A 19,415-nucleotide genomic window follows, 5' to 3' on the forward strand; every position below is an offset into this window, starting at 1 on the left:
TTCTTAAAGGCGCAACGTGTACATTTTTTTCCCCCCCGCCTCAGCTCAAGTTCAAGTTAGCTTTTCTCTACGACAGCGTCGTTGTTGTTACACAACACAAGTGCTATGCTAACTGACCGTGTCTTCTTCTTTCCTGTTCTCTAAAGGGGACCTACAAAGCAAAATTGACTTTTAATGGGCCAGTGGTTGGCATGCTTGCTTCACAGGGGTTCAAATCTTGCCTCAGGTCTTCCTGTGCGGGGTTTAGTTCATGTTACGTGTACCCACGGTTATACGGATGAATGGAGTAAGAATGCTGCTTACTGGCTGTCTGAAGAAGTGAAGCCACCGGTGGCCATCTTACGTTGCCACTCGCTAACTTGAATACATTGATTTCTCTGAGGCCTTTTCCCGCTATTTTCTGTCTGTACAGCAAAAACGGTGTATGGCATACGATTGTTTCATCAGTAAACATGCAATTTAAAATCTTCTCATATGAGGTATACCTCTGAATGCTACTCAAAGACGCCCGTTGGTGGAACCCACAATCTTTGTCTAGGACACTCACTTGTTTTCCACTCTCTGGGTTTTACAATATGGCTTTGAGACCAGGCGAAGACCGTCATGGTTCCTTGTTGTCCGAGTTCCTTGTATCGTCATGGGTGCCGCCTCAAGCCTACAGCGCTAGCCGCACGACTGTGAGACCATGCCGAGTTATTATGGGCCATGTGCGCCCTACCTGAAGCTTTTGCATTTGCTGCATGGCGGTGAGACCATGTTGTGTTGATTATACAGCCTGGCGCCTAGTCACCTTCAACTTGAGCAGGAGATCTATCCAAATAAGCAAACACCCGGATGTGTTTATTCCCGCCCCCCCTCTTTTTTTTTTAAATCTCATGCTATATAAATTCATTCATTCATTCATCTTCCAAGCCGCTTGATCCTCACTAGGGTCGTGGGGGTTGCTGGAGCCTATCCCAGCTGTCTTCGGGCAGTAGGCGGGGGACACCCTGAATCGGTTGCCAGCCAATCGCAGGGCACACAGAGACGAACAACCATTCGCAACCACACTCACACCTAGGGACAATTTAGAGCGTCCAATCAGCCTGCCACGCATGTTTTTGGAATGTGGGAGGAAACCGGAGCACCCGGAGAAAACCCACGCAAGCCCGGGGAGAACATGCAAACTCCACACAGGGAGGGCCGGAGCTGGAATCGAACCCGGTACCTCTGCACTGTGAAGCCGACGTGCTAACCACTGGGCTACCGGGCCACCTCTATATAAATTCAAATAAATGTATTTATATATCCACATTTTTTTAAAGAACAGAACCATGTCCGAGGCTCACTTTTTGGAAGTTTTGTCCGGGTATGGTTCTGAAGGAATGAAGTTGCGTGAGCGTTCTGTCTCTTTAAGAGTGTGCCTAGGTTGAGCTCCCTGGTTCGTGTTTGTGTGTGTGTGTGCATGGCAAGTGACAGGCAATGTGTTCCGTTTTCACGCTACGGGCTGTGGGAAGGGCACAGCTGACTGCGTGTCTGTCTGCGTGCACGCGCGCATGGACGGACGTGTGCATGCGGCGGAGCTTTATTTTCGTTCGTGTGTGTGTGACGACCAACATCTTCTGACAAGTCGCTGCAGTGAGAAGACCGAAAATGAAAAGCGATATGAAAAATATGCTCGAAAAATGTAACGATGGCACAATTGGATCAGTCTGAACAAATACGGACACAGAAATTCCACCACCTTTGCGTTAGTTTACATTCACGCGAACGCCACCATCAGCGTTTGCATGAAAAATAGATCTCAAAATACTGAGGGAGAATTTTACGAGTGTTCAATCAGCCTGCCATGCATGATTTTGGAATGCGGGAGGAAAGCGGAGTACCCGGAGAAAACCCACGCAGGCCCCCGGGGGGGGGGGGGGAGAACATGCAAACTCCAAACAGGAAGTACCGGAGGAGGGATGGAACCTACGACCTCTGCACCGTGAGGTCGTCGATCACCGGGCCCATCTTCAATAATCATTATGATCATTTCAACGAGAATACAATAAAAGCAGCAAATCTCCATTTCTCCTTCAGAGATGAAAATGAGGATTCGACAAACTAAAAAAAAAAAAAAAAATGGGGATGACAGTGAAGATGGAAACGAACTCTGATGTGCACGTTGGATCAATGCAAACAGTTCTCTTAAGTGAGCTCAATTTGGAACAATATGGCCGCGCGCATGCATCGTGACGTCACGCTCATCCCAGTTCTTACTCCTCCCTCCCTCCGGTAGCATCTCTCCATCTTCTTCCTTCTCTTGCACATCATCTTCCTCTCCTCTGACCCACTTCCCCCCCACCCCCTCCCTCCCCCCTCGCTCTTCTCCCTCCATTTCACCCCCATACACACCTCTTGTCTTTTTGCACTATTCTTACTTTCTTGTCTTCCTCAACTTCACGCCCCCCCCCACCACCCCCACCCGCCCTTTCTCCGCACGCCCCCTCCCCACCTCCGCCCCATCTTCATCCTGCCCTCCTCCTCCTCCTCTTCCTCCCCTCAGCCACAAAGCCACTCAGGACAGACATTCATCAGCGGGGCCCGAGATGATAGATGCTGCTCAGCGCGGCTCCGGCAGCCGCTTAAGCCTCAGATGACGCCTGGCGCATACAGATGTCACCTGGCTACAAAGCGCCTGCGGCTGCCGAGGAGAAGAACGTGCGCACGCGGTCCAAAAGTGGTCCTATTTGGAGTTCAACTCAAATTTTCCCCCGGAAAAATATGTTTCAAAAGTCCCATCAGAACCGACATCGGCAAATCTCGTTTCAAGTCCGTAAGCGTGAGCGCGCGTTTGCTACACAGCCGTGAAACCAAACTGCAAAATGGCCGTTTTTTGTCGTTGTTGTTTTTTTTCTAACCCACTCGCTCAGAATTTTTTGTAGATTGAATAATGAGTAAACATTACCCATTCTAATTTAAACTTGGTCGCATCCTGCACGGCTGTGAGACGGTGCCGAGTTCGCTGTGGTCTGACGAGTACCGCCCTGAATTTTAGCACATGCTTCACAGCCATGAGACCCAACCAAAAAAAAACGTGGTTTGTTTGTTTGTTTGTTTGTTTTTTCAACCCGTAGATGGGATAACTTTTACCCAAACTTAGGTTCATTATTCTTTCGAATTTTGAACTTTGGCGCATCCTGCACGCCATGTTACAGATAGGATCCTGAGAACATGCTCAGTTTGTCTCGCTCTTATGGGTACCACCTGAAACTTCAGCACCGCGCAACCGTGAGACCGCGCCAAGTGTGTATTCACGCCGACGTAAACTTCAGCGCTTTACCGAGTTCGCGACTCTCTTGCGCGTGCCTCTTGAACTCATTCACTCCCAAAGACGTTTTTAAACGTCTTTTCAGACTTGGTCTAGAATTGTCCGGTACTGAACGAGTTAATCTTTCGCGCTTGCCGCTTAGCTGTAAGACCGTGCGATGTGCAAAATGGCGTCGTTTAAAATAAATAAATAACCCCCCCCCCCCCCCCCGGCACTTAACGCTGTTAAAGAGAGTTAGGTTAATTGAGGCGGCTAAAGGGATGGGAACGTCTCACCCCCCTTTTTATGACGGCCTTATTTACCCGGCAAAAGCTGTAATTACCCTAACGAAGCAAAGGGGGGCGCATGCACCCAAACGTGTCTTTTTCATCACTTACAGTTGCCTCTCATAAGGCTTCCATCCATTCATGTCTAATTGTAGGGCTTCCCTTTTTTTTTTGCCTGCCAATCAGCCGCCTTGTTGCAATTCTCTCCATACAGCATCTCGAAAAGAGCTCTCGGAATTCGCTCCCTCTAACCTTAAAAAAAAACAAAAAAAAAACAAAACAAGTTACATCCACATTCCAAGTGCAAGATGCTTACACCATCACTGATGCCGTCGTATTTTATTTGATTTTTTGGGGGGGGAGAATCTGAGAACGTAGCGTTCGTATGTCCATAAATATGATCGGCACAAGTCAGTCCAATGTCATCTTTCACTTGTTCCTTGTTGTGTGTCCGAACTGTTTTCGTTCCACACGCTGCCGCTCGGAGGAAGACAAGATGAGACACGGGTCTTCCTTTCATCTGCCCGTCTCGCTTTCTCAGGAGTTGTCTTACTCTCTTGTCTTACTGCTGCCTTGCTGTCTTTCTCTCTCCCGTCTCGCTGCACTTGTGTCTCCGTTCACTCCTTCCTCGTGTCACTCTCCATCCTGACTTCTTGCACTCCTGTCCCCCCCACCCTTTTTTTTAACATCTCTCCTTCTCGTCTCTCTACTGTCCCGTCTGTCCCCCCCCCCCTCCCTCATGGATCTCTGCACTCCCGTCGCTCTCGTTTCTTTCTCCTCTTCCCGTATGTGTCTTTGCACACCTTCTTTATCCCCGTGAGTTCTCTCCTCCGCCTCTCCTCCCCAACAGCACCCCTTCTACCCCCCCTTCCCCTTCCCCTCCCCACCCACCCTCTCAAGAGCTTGCACACTCACTTCTCTCCTGCCCGTCCGTTTGCTCTTTACGACAATACGTGCCACCGATTCAGATGACAAACGGCAGACGCCGACACATGCGTGCAATTACGCACGCACGCACGCCGATACACCGACACGTGCGCCGAAACAACAGACAATACGTGGGACGTCAGCCCAGTAGAACAAAACCAAACGGAATTAAAATGCTAAAATGTATGACGTGAGCGTGAAAGATTGATCTTAAACAGCGGTATGCTTTTTTTGTAGCACTGACTATTTTTCCAGCGGGGGGGGGGGGGGGGATCAGTGCACAATTATTCAAGTTTAAGACACGACGTGGGAAAAAATAAATAAGATGACGAGTGAGACAAATAGATTAGCAAATTAATTTTTAAAAATGAATTCATGAAATATAACATAAATCAGTAAGAAAAAGAAAATCGAATCGAAATCGAAAAATGCGTGAGTTTTGCGTGAGTTGTTGGGTCGGCCTTGTGAGTGAACTTGTGAGTGAGTGAATTTGTGAATGGGTGAGTTGGAGGGGGTGAGTGAGGGTGTACGTTTGAATGAATACATTTGTGAGTTTTGGAGAGCCGTTGAGTAAGTTGGCGATTTTGTTGAGTGAGTTTGTGGCAGAATTTGCGCGATTATGTTGAAGTACGTTTGTGAGTAAGTGAGTGAGTGAGTGAATTTTTGAGTGAGTTTGAGCAAGGGTGAGGTTGTGAGAGAGTCAGTTTGAAAACTTAAAAAAAAAACACACACAGAATGAGGGACTGATATTGTTTGGCTCAGGTAAGGACACGAAAGGCACAAGTGTGAAAACACACACACACACACACACACACACAAAGACTCAGACACATACATATATGAATACACAAACATGTAAACACACTCATTGAAACACAAGCGCACACACAAACACAGATAAACACAAGAAGAATATGACAACATAGGCACACATTGTTTGGCCTGTGATTCCCCCACTCACTCCCCCCCCCCCCCCGCCCCCCTACTGCCGCACAAACACAGACACACAAGCACACACGTTGGTGGTTAACCTCCCATCGGAGTTGTTCTTAACTTGCTGACTGAGGGGGACGTTTTATGTGTGTGTGTGTGTGTGTGTAGTTGGGGGTTAGCATGTTTTCGTGTGCTGACTCCACACATGATCTCCATTAGGAGGCAACATGGTGGGAGCACACGATCACGCACGCACACACACGCGCACGCACACACACAGAAGGAGGGACTGATGCTGTTTGGCACAGGTAAAAAGTACAAGAAAGGCACAAGTAGGACTTGGCTAACAAATGTAAATTACCAATTACAACTAATAACTACTACTTAGGCTTTTTCTTTGGCTTTTTGTGATTATCCCCAAAGGGTAAAAGTGACACATTACACAACATACACGCACAAATATACAAATGTGCACACAAATAAACACGCATGCATACCACACACACACACACTAAAAAACACGCAATTACAAAAACACTAATTTGAATAGGCACTAATGAAAACCCTCAAAATAATACAAACCGACAGAAATATGAAAACACTCTCCGCCCCGTGAAAACACACTTAGGAAAACCACACACTCAATTACAAAAACATACATTTGAATACACGCTAATGAAAACGCTCAAAAGAATACAAACACAAACAAAAATGACAGCAGAAGCATACGGAATAACGCACACACGCGAAAAAACATGGACACTTTCAAATTTTATGAACGGAAAAAGCTTCTGCTTTTTTTTGCCAGTAGGATCATCCAAGATTTGAACCCAGAACTTGACTGCAAAGCAAATGTGCTAACCACTATCGCGCAAGCTGCTACATATACACTATATATATAATTTTAATCCATGAACATGAATTCTCAACTCATTTTATAAAAGAAAAAATATATTTTAAACAATTTTCAAAAGACATGATTTAAATACAGTAAATATACGTTGGAGTAGACAGTGTTACGTTCTAATTCCTTATTCTGGCGGAGGGAGGGCGAACCTCTGACTTCAACAGCTGCTTCATGACCCAAAAAACTGTCAGTCTTTCCCTGGAATAAATTGTGGAATGTACCATTCGCTGCTACACACAAGGGGGAGCCGGTAGGGACGCGCGAGCTTCGCTTCCTACTTTGGCCTACACCTCCCCTGAAATCCATTCGCCACTTCGAATACAAATCGACATTAGAAGCGCAAACGTTTTCGAAATGAGTGACTTTTGAGCGTGGGGGGAATGAGGTGAAACAACATTCGACGGGCGTCCACCCCGCGCCTTTTCGAGCGGGCCTATAGTAGAATCAATTCGGTGAAAAGGGGAGCTTGAAACGGTCCAGCTCGCACTTTTGCTGGAAGAGCTGAGGCGCGCACAAGCGCAGAGAGTAGCCGGCCGCAGCGCATAACACACGCGGCCAGCCGCTTTGCCGGTCGGTTAGTCGGTCTGTCTTTTCCCGGTCTCGCAGTCACACCGACACAACGAAACAACATGCTAACATCAAAACCTAGTGGGAAACACTCTCCAAACGACGGCGCATTTGGAAAGTCACAGCGTTTTTGTATATTTAGGTTTTTTAATGTTTTTTTTTCTTTTAAGTATTATTGTCAAACACCTAAAATATGAGTGACCCGATTTATGTTTTTTTTTCAAGATGTGAGCTATCATTAGGCCGTCTTTTATTTTTTGCTTTCATTTGTGAGCGCAAATTTGAGATTACGAGCGCCGTATGGTTGCGTGAACTCAGTCACTTCACAACAAGCAACAGTTTGGCATATTTCAATTCATCAAAAAAAGAGGCTTTGAGGTGTTTAATGGCACTCACAGTAAAAGTTTACTTTCAAAATAAACACAAAACAAAAAGAATTTCATGCTGTGTATTTAAAAACAAGTGAACAATGGCACCAACTTAAAGCTCACACATCATGGAAACCACCATTAACATGCTAATGTTTAGCCTTGATAGTCAGTTTCCGAACCATTTGAACAATGGACATTTGAAACAAATTCTACCGCAACACATGCAGATATATGATGATACAGAAAGCCATACATTCTTTATCCTCTTTTTTGGCACACCTGCATTTAACGGTCAAAACAGTACATTTGTACCATTGATCTGAGCAACAGAAAAGTCAATCAATTAAACACTAACTATAGGATCGTGTTAACTACATCCAAATTTGGTTTGATCTCCCTTTCCAAGCAATTTACCACATGTGGAAACTTCATATTTTACTTGCTCTGCCTTGGCTAAGGGATAAGTAAAGGTTTGTTTACTAGTGATGCCATTGATGTTTTTTGCCACCCGGAAGTATGCGTGACAGGATGGTGAAAAGAGGTGGGGGTGGGGGGTGGGGTTAACTGTATGTGTGTTTGTGACCTTGGCGCGTGGTGACCTTATCAACGTTGCAGCCTTGCAAAGCTAATCTATTTCATTGTGAAGGATGCCAACCGCCACGGAGCCACGCCGTGAAGGTGACATTGCTGTGGTGGTCTGGACACCCCCCCTCAACCCAAACACACAAAGCTAACCACACTCGTGCCCCACAACGCTCAACACAATCAGATGCATCAAACTAAAAAAAAATGTCAATAATTTTAACACAAACACACACATACAAGCCATTCATCCAGCAATAAAGGATGCTGAAAAATGTTCTTTTGTTGGGCCTCTTGCACCATCTAGTGGTAGTTTGGCTGCAGTGACAAAATTGGCTGCACCTCTGGGGTAGAGACATGAAAACGCTTGATTGTATTTATTTTCGCATGAAAAAATATCGAAGGGAAGTGGAATAGGGAGTAAACACATACACATATTGGCTGAAACTCATTGAGAGGAATGACAACAAAGAATTCAAACGTACAATTCATGTATTGGTGCTTTGAGGTATGAGTGCGCTTCAGACCTCCACCACTAGATGGCGGTCAAAGACTTCACAACATCAGGTCATAATTTTTTTTCCTTTTTTTAAATTCAGTTCGTGCCTCTTGTTCAAAGTGTTTGTAAATGTTTTTAGTTGTTATGACTTTGTGTGTGTGAAGCAGAGTTGCCTTGTGTATTGCTACATAAATAAAACTTCCTTGCCTTGCCTAATGTTAACACAAAATGGGAAACACGTGATACAACCCTTCATTTGATGCAAAGGGTGTGTTTGATTCTTCTATTGAATGGTCATTATTGTATGTTTTTATAAAGTACATTACTATACATCAATATTAAGATCAATATGATATTTTTTGTGAATTTAAGAAAAATACTTTTTGGGGAAAAATTATTTAAAGATACGAGCGTGGTCAAGGAATGACTTCAAGTCCTATCACAAGACACCACTGTAGTTGTAGCACCTTTGTCGTCGTGAATTCACGTAAAAAAAAAAAAAACAACAAGAATAAAAAGGTCCACCTGCAGGAATCCACTTGACGTTTGTCCAAGGCATCCACTTACGAAAGCATCCGTCAGTGGTCGTCGTCATCGTCGTCCTGCTGCGGGGGCAGGCTGGCGGGACACGGCTCCATGGTGACGGCCACGCCCATGCCGCTACGCCCCAGCGGCATGTCGCTCACGTATGTCCATTCGTTCCTCTCGGGGCAGTAGCACTCCACGCTGGACACAAATTCGTGCTGGTTGAATCCGCCTGGATGATGACAGCAAATGCACAATTGGACACGAGCATAAGGATTCTGGGAAAAAGATATTTCAAAGGTGTGCTGGGCTGTTGAGTGACATCATGGGAGAGAACATCAAAGAGGATCTCGCACACTTTGATTTTTGTTGGTGATGGGTCTTGGTCACTAACGAGGGTTCACTGTATTCATTGTAAGTGTGCGTAAACTGACCGAGCACAAAGATGCATCCCTGGTGCACGGCCACACCGTGCGTGCTCCGGCAGCACTGCATGGACGCCCGGGCCACCCACGTGTTCCGAGCTATGTTGTAGCGCTCCACCGTGGCCAGCTGATTGACTCCGTCGTAGCCGCCGATGGCGTACAGGTGAGCGTTGATGCACACCAGCCCTGCCCGCAAGGAAACGTTGCTAGTCATTTAATTTGAGCGAGCAACGGCATATGCGAAGCTCATTCACGGGGCTCACCCAGTCCGCTGCGTGCGGTGCTCATAGGGGCCAGCTGATGCCAGGTGTTTGTATCCGGCTGGTATTTTTCGGCCACGTTGGATCGGCTCTGCCCATCCAGACCGCCCACCACGTACAGCGCCCCTCCGCAGGACGCCACCCCGGCCCCCAGGCGGGCCACCTGCATGGGCCGCACGAAGGACCAACTATTGGTCTCGGGGTCCCACCTGCAAAAGTAAATGTGGGCATCTTCAAGTGGATTGCGCTAAAACGGATGTGAGGCAAACAAGACGGGACCTCCAGTGCCCCCCACCACCATAAAATTAAGTTTGAGCGTAGACCCCCGCTTTGGCTTGAGCACAAAAACCAAGCAGTTTTTTGTTGTTTCTTTTACATCACCTTACTGACACACACACACACACTCTCTCGAGGTGCAACCATCCATTTACCGAACCGCTTGATCATCACTAGGGTCGCGGGGGGTGCTGGAGCCTATCCCAGCTGTCTTCGGGCAGTAGGCGGGGGACACCCTGAATCAGTTGCCAGCCAATCGCAGGGCACACAGAGACGAACAACCATCCACACCCACACTCACACCTAGGGACAATTTAGAGCGTCCAATCAGCCTGCCATTGCATGTTTTTGGAATGTGGGAGGAAACCGGAGCACCCGGAGAAAAGCCACGCAAGCCCGGGGAGAACATGCAAACTCCACACAGGGAGGCCGGAGCTGGAATCGAACCCGGTACCTCTGCACTGTGAAGCCGACGTGCTAACCACTGGACTACCGGGCCGCCTAAAGCAGACTGATCAAAATAAAACATCCGAGTCCCCGATGACCAAGTTCTTGTGCTCTTAGCACCCTCTACTGGTCAAAAAGTGGATCCGCCTACTGCGGCTCAGAAGTGAATTGACACCCAGCAAAAGCTTCATTCGAGTAAGTGCTGCAGCCAATTAGCATCCACCCATTCGGTTCCCCGACTTGCACGCGTCACTCACCGCTCCACAGTGTTGTGCAGCGTGGAGCACTGCGAGCCGCCCACGGCATAGATGCAGCCGTCCACCACGCCCACCCCGACCCGGTTGCGAGGCGCGTTGAGCGGCGCGCGCTGGCTCCACTGGTTGGTCATGGGGTTGTAGCAGCAGAGCGCGCTGGACTCAGTCATGCTCTCCAGTGACAGGTTCCTGCCGCCCACCTGTCGGACCAAAACGGACACCGTGACCGGTGAATCCCGTGCCAGCCGAGTCGACTGGGTTGCGGTGGTTGCGCTCATACCGTGTAGAGCAGGCCAAAGAGCGTGCAAGCACCGAGGCCGCTGCTGGGAGTCGCCATGTCGGCCAGTTTCAGCCACACTTTGCGGACGGGGTCGTAAGCCTCCATGGTGGCCAGGGAATGCTCCCTGTATCTAGACAAAGATAAACATGAAGGCAGTTTGGCAAGAACTATATTGATCTTGAAGGCATCAATACATCGCTCAAATTTGGAGACGCATGCCTCTGAGCAGTTTTTGCATCACCTTACTGCTTGCAGTTTTGTGTGCTTATAGTGACTGTTTTTTTTTTTTTTTGAGGACAAGACTTTTTTTTTAAGATACCATATATGCTCACAAGCAGATTTAAATCACTACTTGACTGACGGATTTAACCTATAAAACAGCTAGTTTTGTTTTTTTAACACAGAACAGAATTTAAAAAAAATTTCGGGGTTGTAGTTTTTTCTTTTTTGGGAGATGAACAGAAATGTCTCCAATTTGGAGATGGAGTATATGCTTTTTAGTCCGTTTTTACCGAACCTTACAGGACTCATTTTGAGTTATTTGATCCCAAAACACAAAACCTTTTTTTTTTGTTGATTTTGAGACGACACCGAAAGACAACAATTTGTGCACATTTCTGTTTACATCACTTTACTCACAGTCTTTTTCTTTCAATCAGACTAAAACAAGTTATCTGACATTTTTTCTGCTTTCACTTCATAAAGATCCCCTGAAAACCCAACACAACTAGTCATTTTGTTTTTCCGATAAAAACAAATGACAACAATTTGGATAACTGTGCTATCAGCCTGTTTTTTTTTTAAATAAAAATCACCTTTTTGGCACGTCTTGTGATTTTTTTCCCCCCCTACGTTATAGACACCTTTTTTCAGTCAAATTCCCACCCCCACAACAGCCCATTCTTGTGGGGTTTTTTTTTTCTCTTCTTTTCCAGGGATAAAAGCAAGAGACAAAAATTTGCAGATGCATACTTTCAAGCAGTGACACGAGGACAAATACAATAGAGACAAATACCCGCCGGCCACATAGATGAGTTGTGTTCCACGAATGGGCGCTGGAGGAACCATCCTCACCGTCATTTCCTGGAAGATTTTCGACAGGAAGTCCTTACAAGCGTTGGCCTGCAGTACAGAGCACACACACACACACACAAAAAGAAGCTAAGCGTGGGAAATGGAAATGTTCAAAAAGCATGTGACTGGGAGCATGTCCCTAATTTTTATTTTGAGCATGAACATTTGTCTCCCTCCCTCCCTCCCTCCCGCCTGACAGCATTTAGCGAAGAAAGGCGACAGGGAAGTACCTTGCTGAGGATGGGGCATGACAAAAGCTGATTTTTGAGGAACTTTGGGGGAAGGGCGTAGATGTGGACAGCATTCAGGAGGGCGTGAAGATACTGCGCTCGATTCTCCATGTCCCATCGCACCCAGTCTGTACACGCTTTGTACACCTGGAATGGAAATGGATTATATGTGACGCTAGCAACAATGTCACATAATTCCGGATTCACAAAATTTTTGTGCGGATCCCATATAGTTTTGTAATCGTTAGAATACATGTTATAATCGGTGAAGATATCTATTACTTGAAATTGTAATTCATATTTTCATGATTAATACTGGGGCGGCCCGGTAGTCCAGTGGTTAGCACGTCGGCTTCACAGTGCGGAGGTACCGGGTTCGATTCCAGCTCCGGCCTCCCTGTGTGGAGTTTGCATGTTCTCCCCGGGCCTGCGTGGGTTTTCTCCGGGTGCTCCGGTTTCCTCCCACATTCCAAAAAACATGCGTGGCAGGCTGATTGAACACTCTAAATTGTCCCTAGGTGTGAGTGTGAGTGCGAATGGTTGTTCGTTTCTGTGTGCCCTGCGATTGGCTGGCAACCGATTCAGGGTGTCCCCCGCCTACTGCCCAAAGACAGCTGGGATAGGCTCCGGCACCCCCCGCGACCCTAGTGAGGATCAAGCGGCTCGGAAGATGAATGAATGAATGAATGATTAATACTGGTTGAAATATTTATCGGCGATGAACACAAATTTTCAGTCTGATGAGAACAGTTTTCGACACTATTTCATTTTAAAAGCAGCTCTTGATGTTGTATATACCGGTAAATACAGTGTATCTCTTTTAGCCATTAACATTTTCTTCTTTGGATGATCTCATCTCCAGTAACACCCTAGTAAACGTGTGTATGTGCACACACATTCCAGTTGGTCCAGTTGTCGTTAGGCGAGCTTTACGTTTTGGCTCCAATTCAAGCTATTTTAAAGCCAAAGACGGGGGAGGACTTCAGAGTAAGCCTTATTGAGTAAACGCATACCTCCGATTCACAGAGCACCTTGATGCTGTCCTGACTTATGAGCTCCAGCAGCTGGCAGTGAGACAGGCTGAAGAATTCGTCTTCTTTTGTCACCTGGGTGTCACCGCCACAAAAAAAACAAAGATTTGGGTTGAATATCGAGAGACACATAAATTTTCTGCTGGGTGATGAATTGATTTTATTCCTTCCTTCCAAGTTAATTGCACAAGATGACTCGTTTCTCAAAGTGCATCCCCGCTTATGTGCATTGATTACACTCACAACCTGGTCCTGACTGAGTAATCAGAAAGCCGATTTAATTGGCCGATATTGGCTCTTTCAAAATCGACAGCCTTGCCTCACCTGTGCAACTATGTGAGAGAAGAATGCGAGAAAGCTGGAGCGGTTGACCCAATAAAAAGCCGCAAATCAACATAGGCATGTTTTGACATTTTAATGGCGGCGTCACCTCGCTGAAGTGCGTGTTGATGTACTCGCGGCCACATTGGTACAGCTCGGCGCATCCGAGCTCCTCGGCAAAGCGCGTGATGCCGATTACGTTGGACGACTCCAGGTGCTTGGTTAGGAAATCGCAGCATGCTTTGGCCACGTCCTCCATCTGGAACCTGACGCAAGCAATGAACGGTTGAACTTGTAAAACCAAGGGCCCTGGCGGAAGGCCAAAAAGCAGCCCGCACTGAATACACCAGTCAGACAATGGAGAAGACTGAGCAACGCGTGTATGTACTGTACTCTGCGTCCTGAACAATAAAATTGTCTTACCGAAAGAAAAGGACACACAAAATGAACTTTAACTTCTGAAAAGCATGCTAGCAATTACTTTCTTAACCCTTTGAGGGACAGCGGGTACGACAGTGGACAGCTTCTCATGTTATCAGGTTACAGGGTGCATGAAAGCGTTAAATAACGTCCAAAACATCCCGATGCCCAGAGTATGACGAGAGATGCCGGAAGTATAAGTCATATTTTCAACAAAAAAAAAAATTACTGTAAATGAACATTGCGGTGTACACTATCACTTTAATACATTTTCAAATACCGTATTTTCTGCATCATAAGGTGCACCTAATAGCGATTCAATTTTCTCAAAAGCCGATGGTGCCCTTTATAATCCGATGCGCCTTCCATATAGATCAATAATTTCATTTCTTGGACGTAATATTTTTAATGTTCTGTGGAGCGTTTTGTTACATCTGGAAATCTCGAAATAAATAAAGCTGTATCGTATTGTATTGTACAGTATTCCCTTTGGCGTAGCTCCATCTAGTGGATGCATAACGCAACCGCAGCCACTATTCAAGCTTCCATTCTCTGCGCCTTATATATGAAAAAACAGTTTTGAAATAGGCCATTCATTGAAAGTGCGCCTTATACACCAAAGCGCCTTATCGTGCGGAAAATACGGTAAGTTATTAAATGAGAACACAAAAGTAAAATAAAAGCCTCGCGCTCTCTGCAATTTTTTAAGGACTTTTTTGGGATTTGGTTTTGTTTTACCTCATGGCAGCCAAGAGTACGCGCAGCACACACTTCTCGCCCACGATGATGTGCGATGTGTAAGCAAAGTCAATGAGCCTCCCCAGCACTTGGGGACAGACGTCGCGCAGGGTGACCTCGGAGGCGTTGCACTCCTTGAAATTGCTGGTGAACATGGCCCGGAAGTAGGGGCTGCAGGAGGCCAGCACCAGCTTGTGCACCTGACGCAGTTAAAAACAGAAAAATAAATCATCATAATAATAATAATAATAATAATAATAATGTAATATTTTTAATCCTTAAAAAATATTGTTTTACATTTTTAAAGAGTCAGAAAAGTCAAATAATGTCGTATTTTATATTCAAATGTTGAATTTCCTAAAACCATTTGAACAATGGCATTTTTTTTTAATTCCGGGGAAAAGTCAGAATATGGCCTGACACAATTTTCCAACATCAAAAAATTGAATTTCCGAGACCTACAAATGAGGACCTGGGTCCCAGTCGGCTTGCCGTACTCCCTCGGCTCACCTTGAAATCTATGGTCTTGTCCTTGTTGGTGACACGCAGCACCAAGTCGCACAGCATCTCCTGCCTCCTGAACTCGTCCATGATCTTCAGCGACTTGGAGGCGTGACTCTCCACCGTGTAGTCCAGGTAGCCCGATCCGTGCATGGAGGGCACTGCGATGGCCGAGAAGTCCGAGCCTCGCACCGGCGGCTTCTTCCTCAATGGGCAATGCATCGCGGGGCGACAGTTCACTCAATTTAGCCCATAAGTCTTTGGGTCTTTAATTCATGTCCGTACGCTCCATCGACGCTCCAGTTAAAATCCAGTGATTGCCGGGCTGACTGCGGCTCCCTCTTTTCGCTCCAACATGGCCGACGGAAGGAAATCCTGATCCACCGGTCAATATGCAGCGAGTCGGCAACAAGATCCAATCGGACGTATCGGTTGTTGACTCGTGGCCGATTTGGAATCCTCCTTATGGCGTGGTGATCCTGCAGTCAAGAGTAATTTTTGACAGCATTCAGACTGTGAAAGCGCTCCATAAATCAAGATGCATTATATTGTATTGTATGATAAATGCTGAAAATCTGTCCCTTCTTCACAGAACAATTGTCAGACAGCATTGATGTGCAACATGTTCTTCTTGTCAAGGATAAAAAAAAGCCATCCCGAGTAATCAAACAAACTCCAACACTTAACTCAAACCTGTTTGACTGTTCGAAGGTTAAAAATAATGAAGTCACTGTGACGTAACTGCGACTCGAAGGTCTGACACATCCTTAACAAAGCAAAAGGAATGTTTTTTATTTATTGTTGGCAATTAAAATAGATTGATATCGTGCTGGGCGATATGGCGGAAAAATGGATCAGGTTATTCATATCAGGGACGAGACGGACGCCTTGAGCTAATTTTGCGTCGCCCTCCCCCAGCCAGACCGATGGATATTGCTCAACACAGCGTGAAGCTCCAGCGGTGCTGATTGAGCTTTTGATGCCCTTCTGCGGCAGCGTCGTATTTTAACTGCAGTGCGCAGGAAAGATCTGAAGCAACGACCAAAGAAGAAACCGATCGAAATGCGTATTGTGTTTTTTTCCACGCGAGTCGGCGCTACCGGCGTCCTGATTTTCCCTCACCGATGGTACAGATAAATATTTCCCTTTTTTTGTTTTGTTTTTTTTGGCGTCCAAGCATGTTGTGTTGATTAAAATAAGTTTCCTTTGTGTTAAAGGTAATTAAAAAAAAAAGCAATTATTTTTTTATTTTATCAAGTTGACACGCAGCGGCTGACTTATCCCGGTGGACGGTTCCTGTGCTCCCCCCCCCCCCCACCATTCAAGGTTAGGCAACACCAATTTTGCCAAAGTATCATATTCTTCATATTTTTTTAAATCAAAAGTAAAGTACTTTTTTGATAAGTCTTTATACAAAATAAACAATAGATTTTTAAATTGCATAAAATCATATTTTTATTTCAATTTTTTTTTAAGAAAGAAGACATTTGTTTCGGAATACAGTCTTTCTTTAAATGAAAAAAAGTCAGATTTATTCAGGAATAAAGACACATTTTCGAGTTTTTATGGAATGAACTTGTCCTTGATTTTTTTTCTTTTTTCCAAGAATAAGTTTGCATTTTATTCCTAGACATGAATATTACTTGTCCTTTTTCAAGACTGAAATTACTTCTTTCAATAAAGAATAAAGTCATTATTTTGGCAAGATAAAAGTTGTCCCTTTTGAAGTCTCAATAACAACTGAAATCATCTGGTACAGGCTCCAAAGCAAACCAATGGAGCTATTTCACTGCCAGTCACGTGTCTGTACTGTCATGTAATGGAAAAAAAAACAAAAAACCTCTCCACGCGTTTAATTCTTCAAACTCGTGATTCCAACCGCCTGCTTCTGCAAAAAAGCTTTGCAGTGCACGCGTTGCACAATCAAATCTGTTCAGCCTGCAGTTCCCTCAGCCTCTTTAACTCGCCGTCATATGACCTCCGGAGAGGAGGCGTGAGCTCGGGCCATCTTGCCCGACTTCTCCGCACTGACGGAGAGAAAAAAAAAAAAAACATTGTACAGGAATTCAGTAGTAAAACCGCAGTAGTCAAGTAAGCGATAGTTCCGCATCAATGAACAGTGTCAACACTGCAAATCCAGTCACTGTTGAAATGTTTGTTTGTTTGTTTAAAGTTAGTTGATATAGGTTTTGATAACAAGTCGCTGACAGTATAGTGGTACACTCGTCAGACTTGTCGTGCGTGTGTGTGTGTGTGTGTGTGTGGGCAGCGTGGGATCGGTTCCAGCTCAGTGATGGCGTGCTTGCCTTTGTATGTGCTGGCGACCAATTCGGGGTGTCGTCAAAAATTTAGGCGGAAGTCAGTGGGGATATACGGCAAAAAATGCTTTGAAAGAATGAATCTTGGTCTCATTTGTCAATATCGCAAAAACCTGGCATTGGAAGAGAGGTGTGTAGACTTTTTACAGCCACTGTAGCAATCATCAACAGTATGTCGAAATGACTGTTCATCATCAGTAACGTTCCAATTTCAGTTTTGGAATGAGAAATCGATAAATGAGTCACACTCAGAAGTAGAGCTGGGCTATCAGTCAAGCATCTTTGCGGTCGATATGAAACTTCTGCATGTCGTTCTACGGTTGGAGAAGAGAGTTAATCATTGACAGACTTTTTTTTGCAACGTGCACACAAATGAGTTGCTTGAACTTTGTCCGTAAAGCGAAACAAACAAAAAAAAAACCTGCCATGCCAAGATGAGCACGGGTCTGTCGCAGGATTATGTAACAATCTTTTCTGCCATGTCATTGCTGCATTGCAATTAAAAGATGAACTGATAATTCATCTTACAGCACTAATGAGAGGCAAGTCTATTTGTCATACTAGAAAATTCCGTGTATATTACGCCCCCATGTATAATACACCCCCTTCCTTAAAATCAACCTTAAAAATATTATTTCTCTGTACCTGTGTATAATACCGTAACCCGATTTGCTGGGATCCATTCGTTATCCGGCATGTTTTATATGCTGCCAGAACAGTCTCACACACTATAAAACAGGATGATTCAAAGTCCCCCTTTTGAACTGTTTTGGCTAATCTTGACATTTAAATGATTGAATTAATTTCAACATTTACTTGCATAGAGACTGCATCAACAGATAAGACAAGAGGGTGTAACGAACTGCTTTTCATTTTATTACTGTATTGTTGAGTGTTACTGTTGAAGGGTTGTAATGAGCATGTCAAGTTAAATATATAAACACACCACTTGTGCGCGAATGATGATTTTTTTTTTGGTTCAAACAGCACATTTAAGGAACCTTCACCTCGTTTCTTATCACCCTACTATGAATTGCAACAGGACTAGCCAAAGCTAATGACTTGAGGTGTATGGGCCAATTAACTGAGTTTTGGTTATAGTTTTTTTATTGCAACAACACAAAATCCCGTTTCGGTCAGGTTGGTTTGATGATATTACTCTTTCAGTCGGAAACCGAAAATGGTGTTATGTATCATTTTTTTGGCGGCAGAAATTTTTCAGTGACCCCATTCATTTGTACTGTTCATTGGTAATGTCAGCGTCAAACCCTGTACATGACTCACAAATGTGATCAATTATTAAACAGAAACTACGGAAGCATGCAAGAAACATTTTTGGCGTGCCATTCGAACGTGATAAAGTCGTTAGAACGTACTTCAATGAGGTTTCAGGGTATTATTAATGGTCATTATTAGAGATTATTAAACCAAAACATTATACAAGATGTGCGTGAGGTAAGGAAATTGGGGGCACCATTTTTCTCAAGTTAAGTGCGTTTTATGACACTTTTAATAATCGTTGTCAAGCAAGACCCCCGACACCCCCAAAAAAAGTATTTTCATGGTGTCCTCAACCCTGCGTGACGTCACCGATTCACAAGACACTTTGAAGGGGTACAAAAATGCCAACCACAGTCGTTAGGTGTCACACACGCATATTTTAACTCTATATTAGCATACATGTACGAAAACAAACTTCACTCACCTCGGTGAACCTCCCTCTCGAACATCTGCTCGGCGAAAAAGTCCGAAAAAGTCTCGTTTTTAAGTGGACGTAAATGTCTTTTCAGGAGTTCCTAAGTGGGTTTAAAACACAGATAAAGAGAAATGAGTTAAAAATCTCCCGTGGGCGTGCGGATGTGCTCCATTGAAGAGGAAGAAGTGATACAACACGGGAGTAGTTGTCACGACAAGAGAGGGAAGAGATTCCAGCGCCATGACTGTGCAAATATCACGCGGACGCGCACGCAC

The 19,415-nt window shown here is 45.0% G+C and overlaps 1 protein-coding gene across 1 annotated transcript; it reads right to left on the reverse strand.

Moving 5' to 3' along the window:
• Positions 1 to 7,273: 7,273 nt before the first annotated feature.
• Positions 7,274 to 19,415, reverse strand: keap1a (kelch-like ECH-associated protein 1a). The gene is made up of 12 exons (XM_052085308.1): positions 19,150 to 19,415; positions 15,136 to 15,605; positions 14,626 to 14,825; positions 13,577 to 13,733; positions 13,129 to 13,221; positions 12,116 to 12,262; positions 11,827 to 11,933; positions 10,812 to 10,941; positions 10,535 to 10,731; positions 9,558 to 9,763; positions 9,304 to 9,480; positions 7,274 to 9,101 (listed from the first exon to the last, which is right to left on the reverse strand). The coding sequence occupies exons 2-12, from the start codon at positions 15,346 to 15,348 to the stop codon at positions 8,923 to 8,925; spliced, it is 1,806 nt and encodes a 601-aa protein (XP_051941268.1). The 5' UTR covers positions 15,349 to 15,605; positions 19,150 to 19,415; the 3' UTR covers positions 7,274 to 8,922.

The sequence above is a fragment of the Hippocampus zosterae genome, chromosome 14 (assembly GCF_025434085.1).
Source record: "Hippocampus zosterae strain Florida chromosome 14, ASM2543408v3, whole genome shotgun sequence".
NCBI lineage: Eukaryota > Metazoa > Chordata > Actinopteri > Syngnathiformes > Syngnathidae > Hippocampus > Hippocampus zosterae.

Coding starts and splice junctions, on each gene's coding strand:
- keap1a (XM_052085308.1), bottom strand. CDS start 15,348: ATGCATTGCCCATTGAGGAAGAAGCCGCCGGTGCGAGGCTCGGACTTC. Junction 12,263..13,128: donor AGGTGCTCTGTGAATCGGAG/GTATGCGTTTAC, acceptor TTTCCATTCCAG/GTGTACAAAGCGTGTACAGA. Junction 9,481..9,557: donor CACCGCACGCAGCGGACTGG/GTGAGCCCCGTG, acceptor CCTTGCGGGCAG/GGCTGGTGTGCATCAACGCT.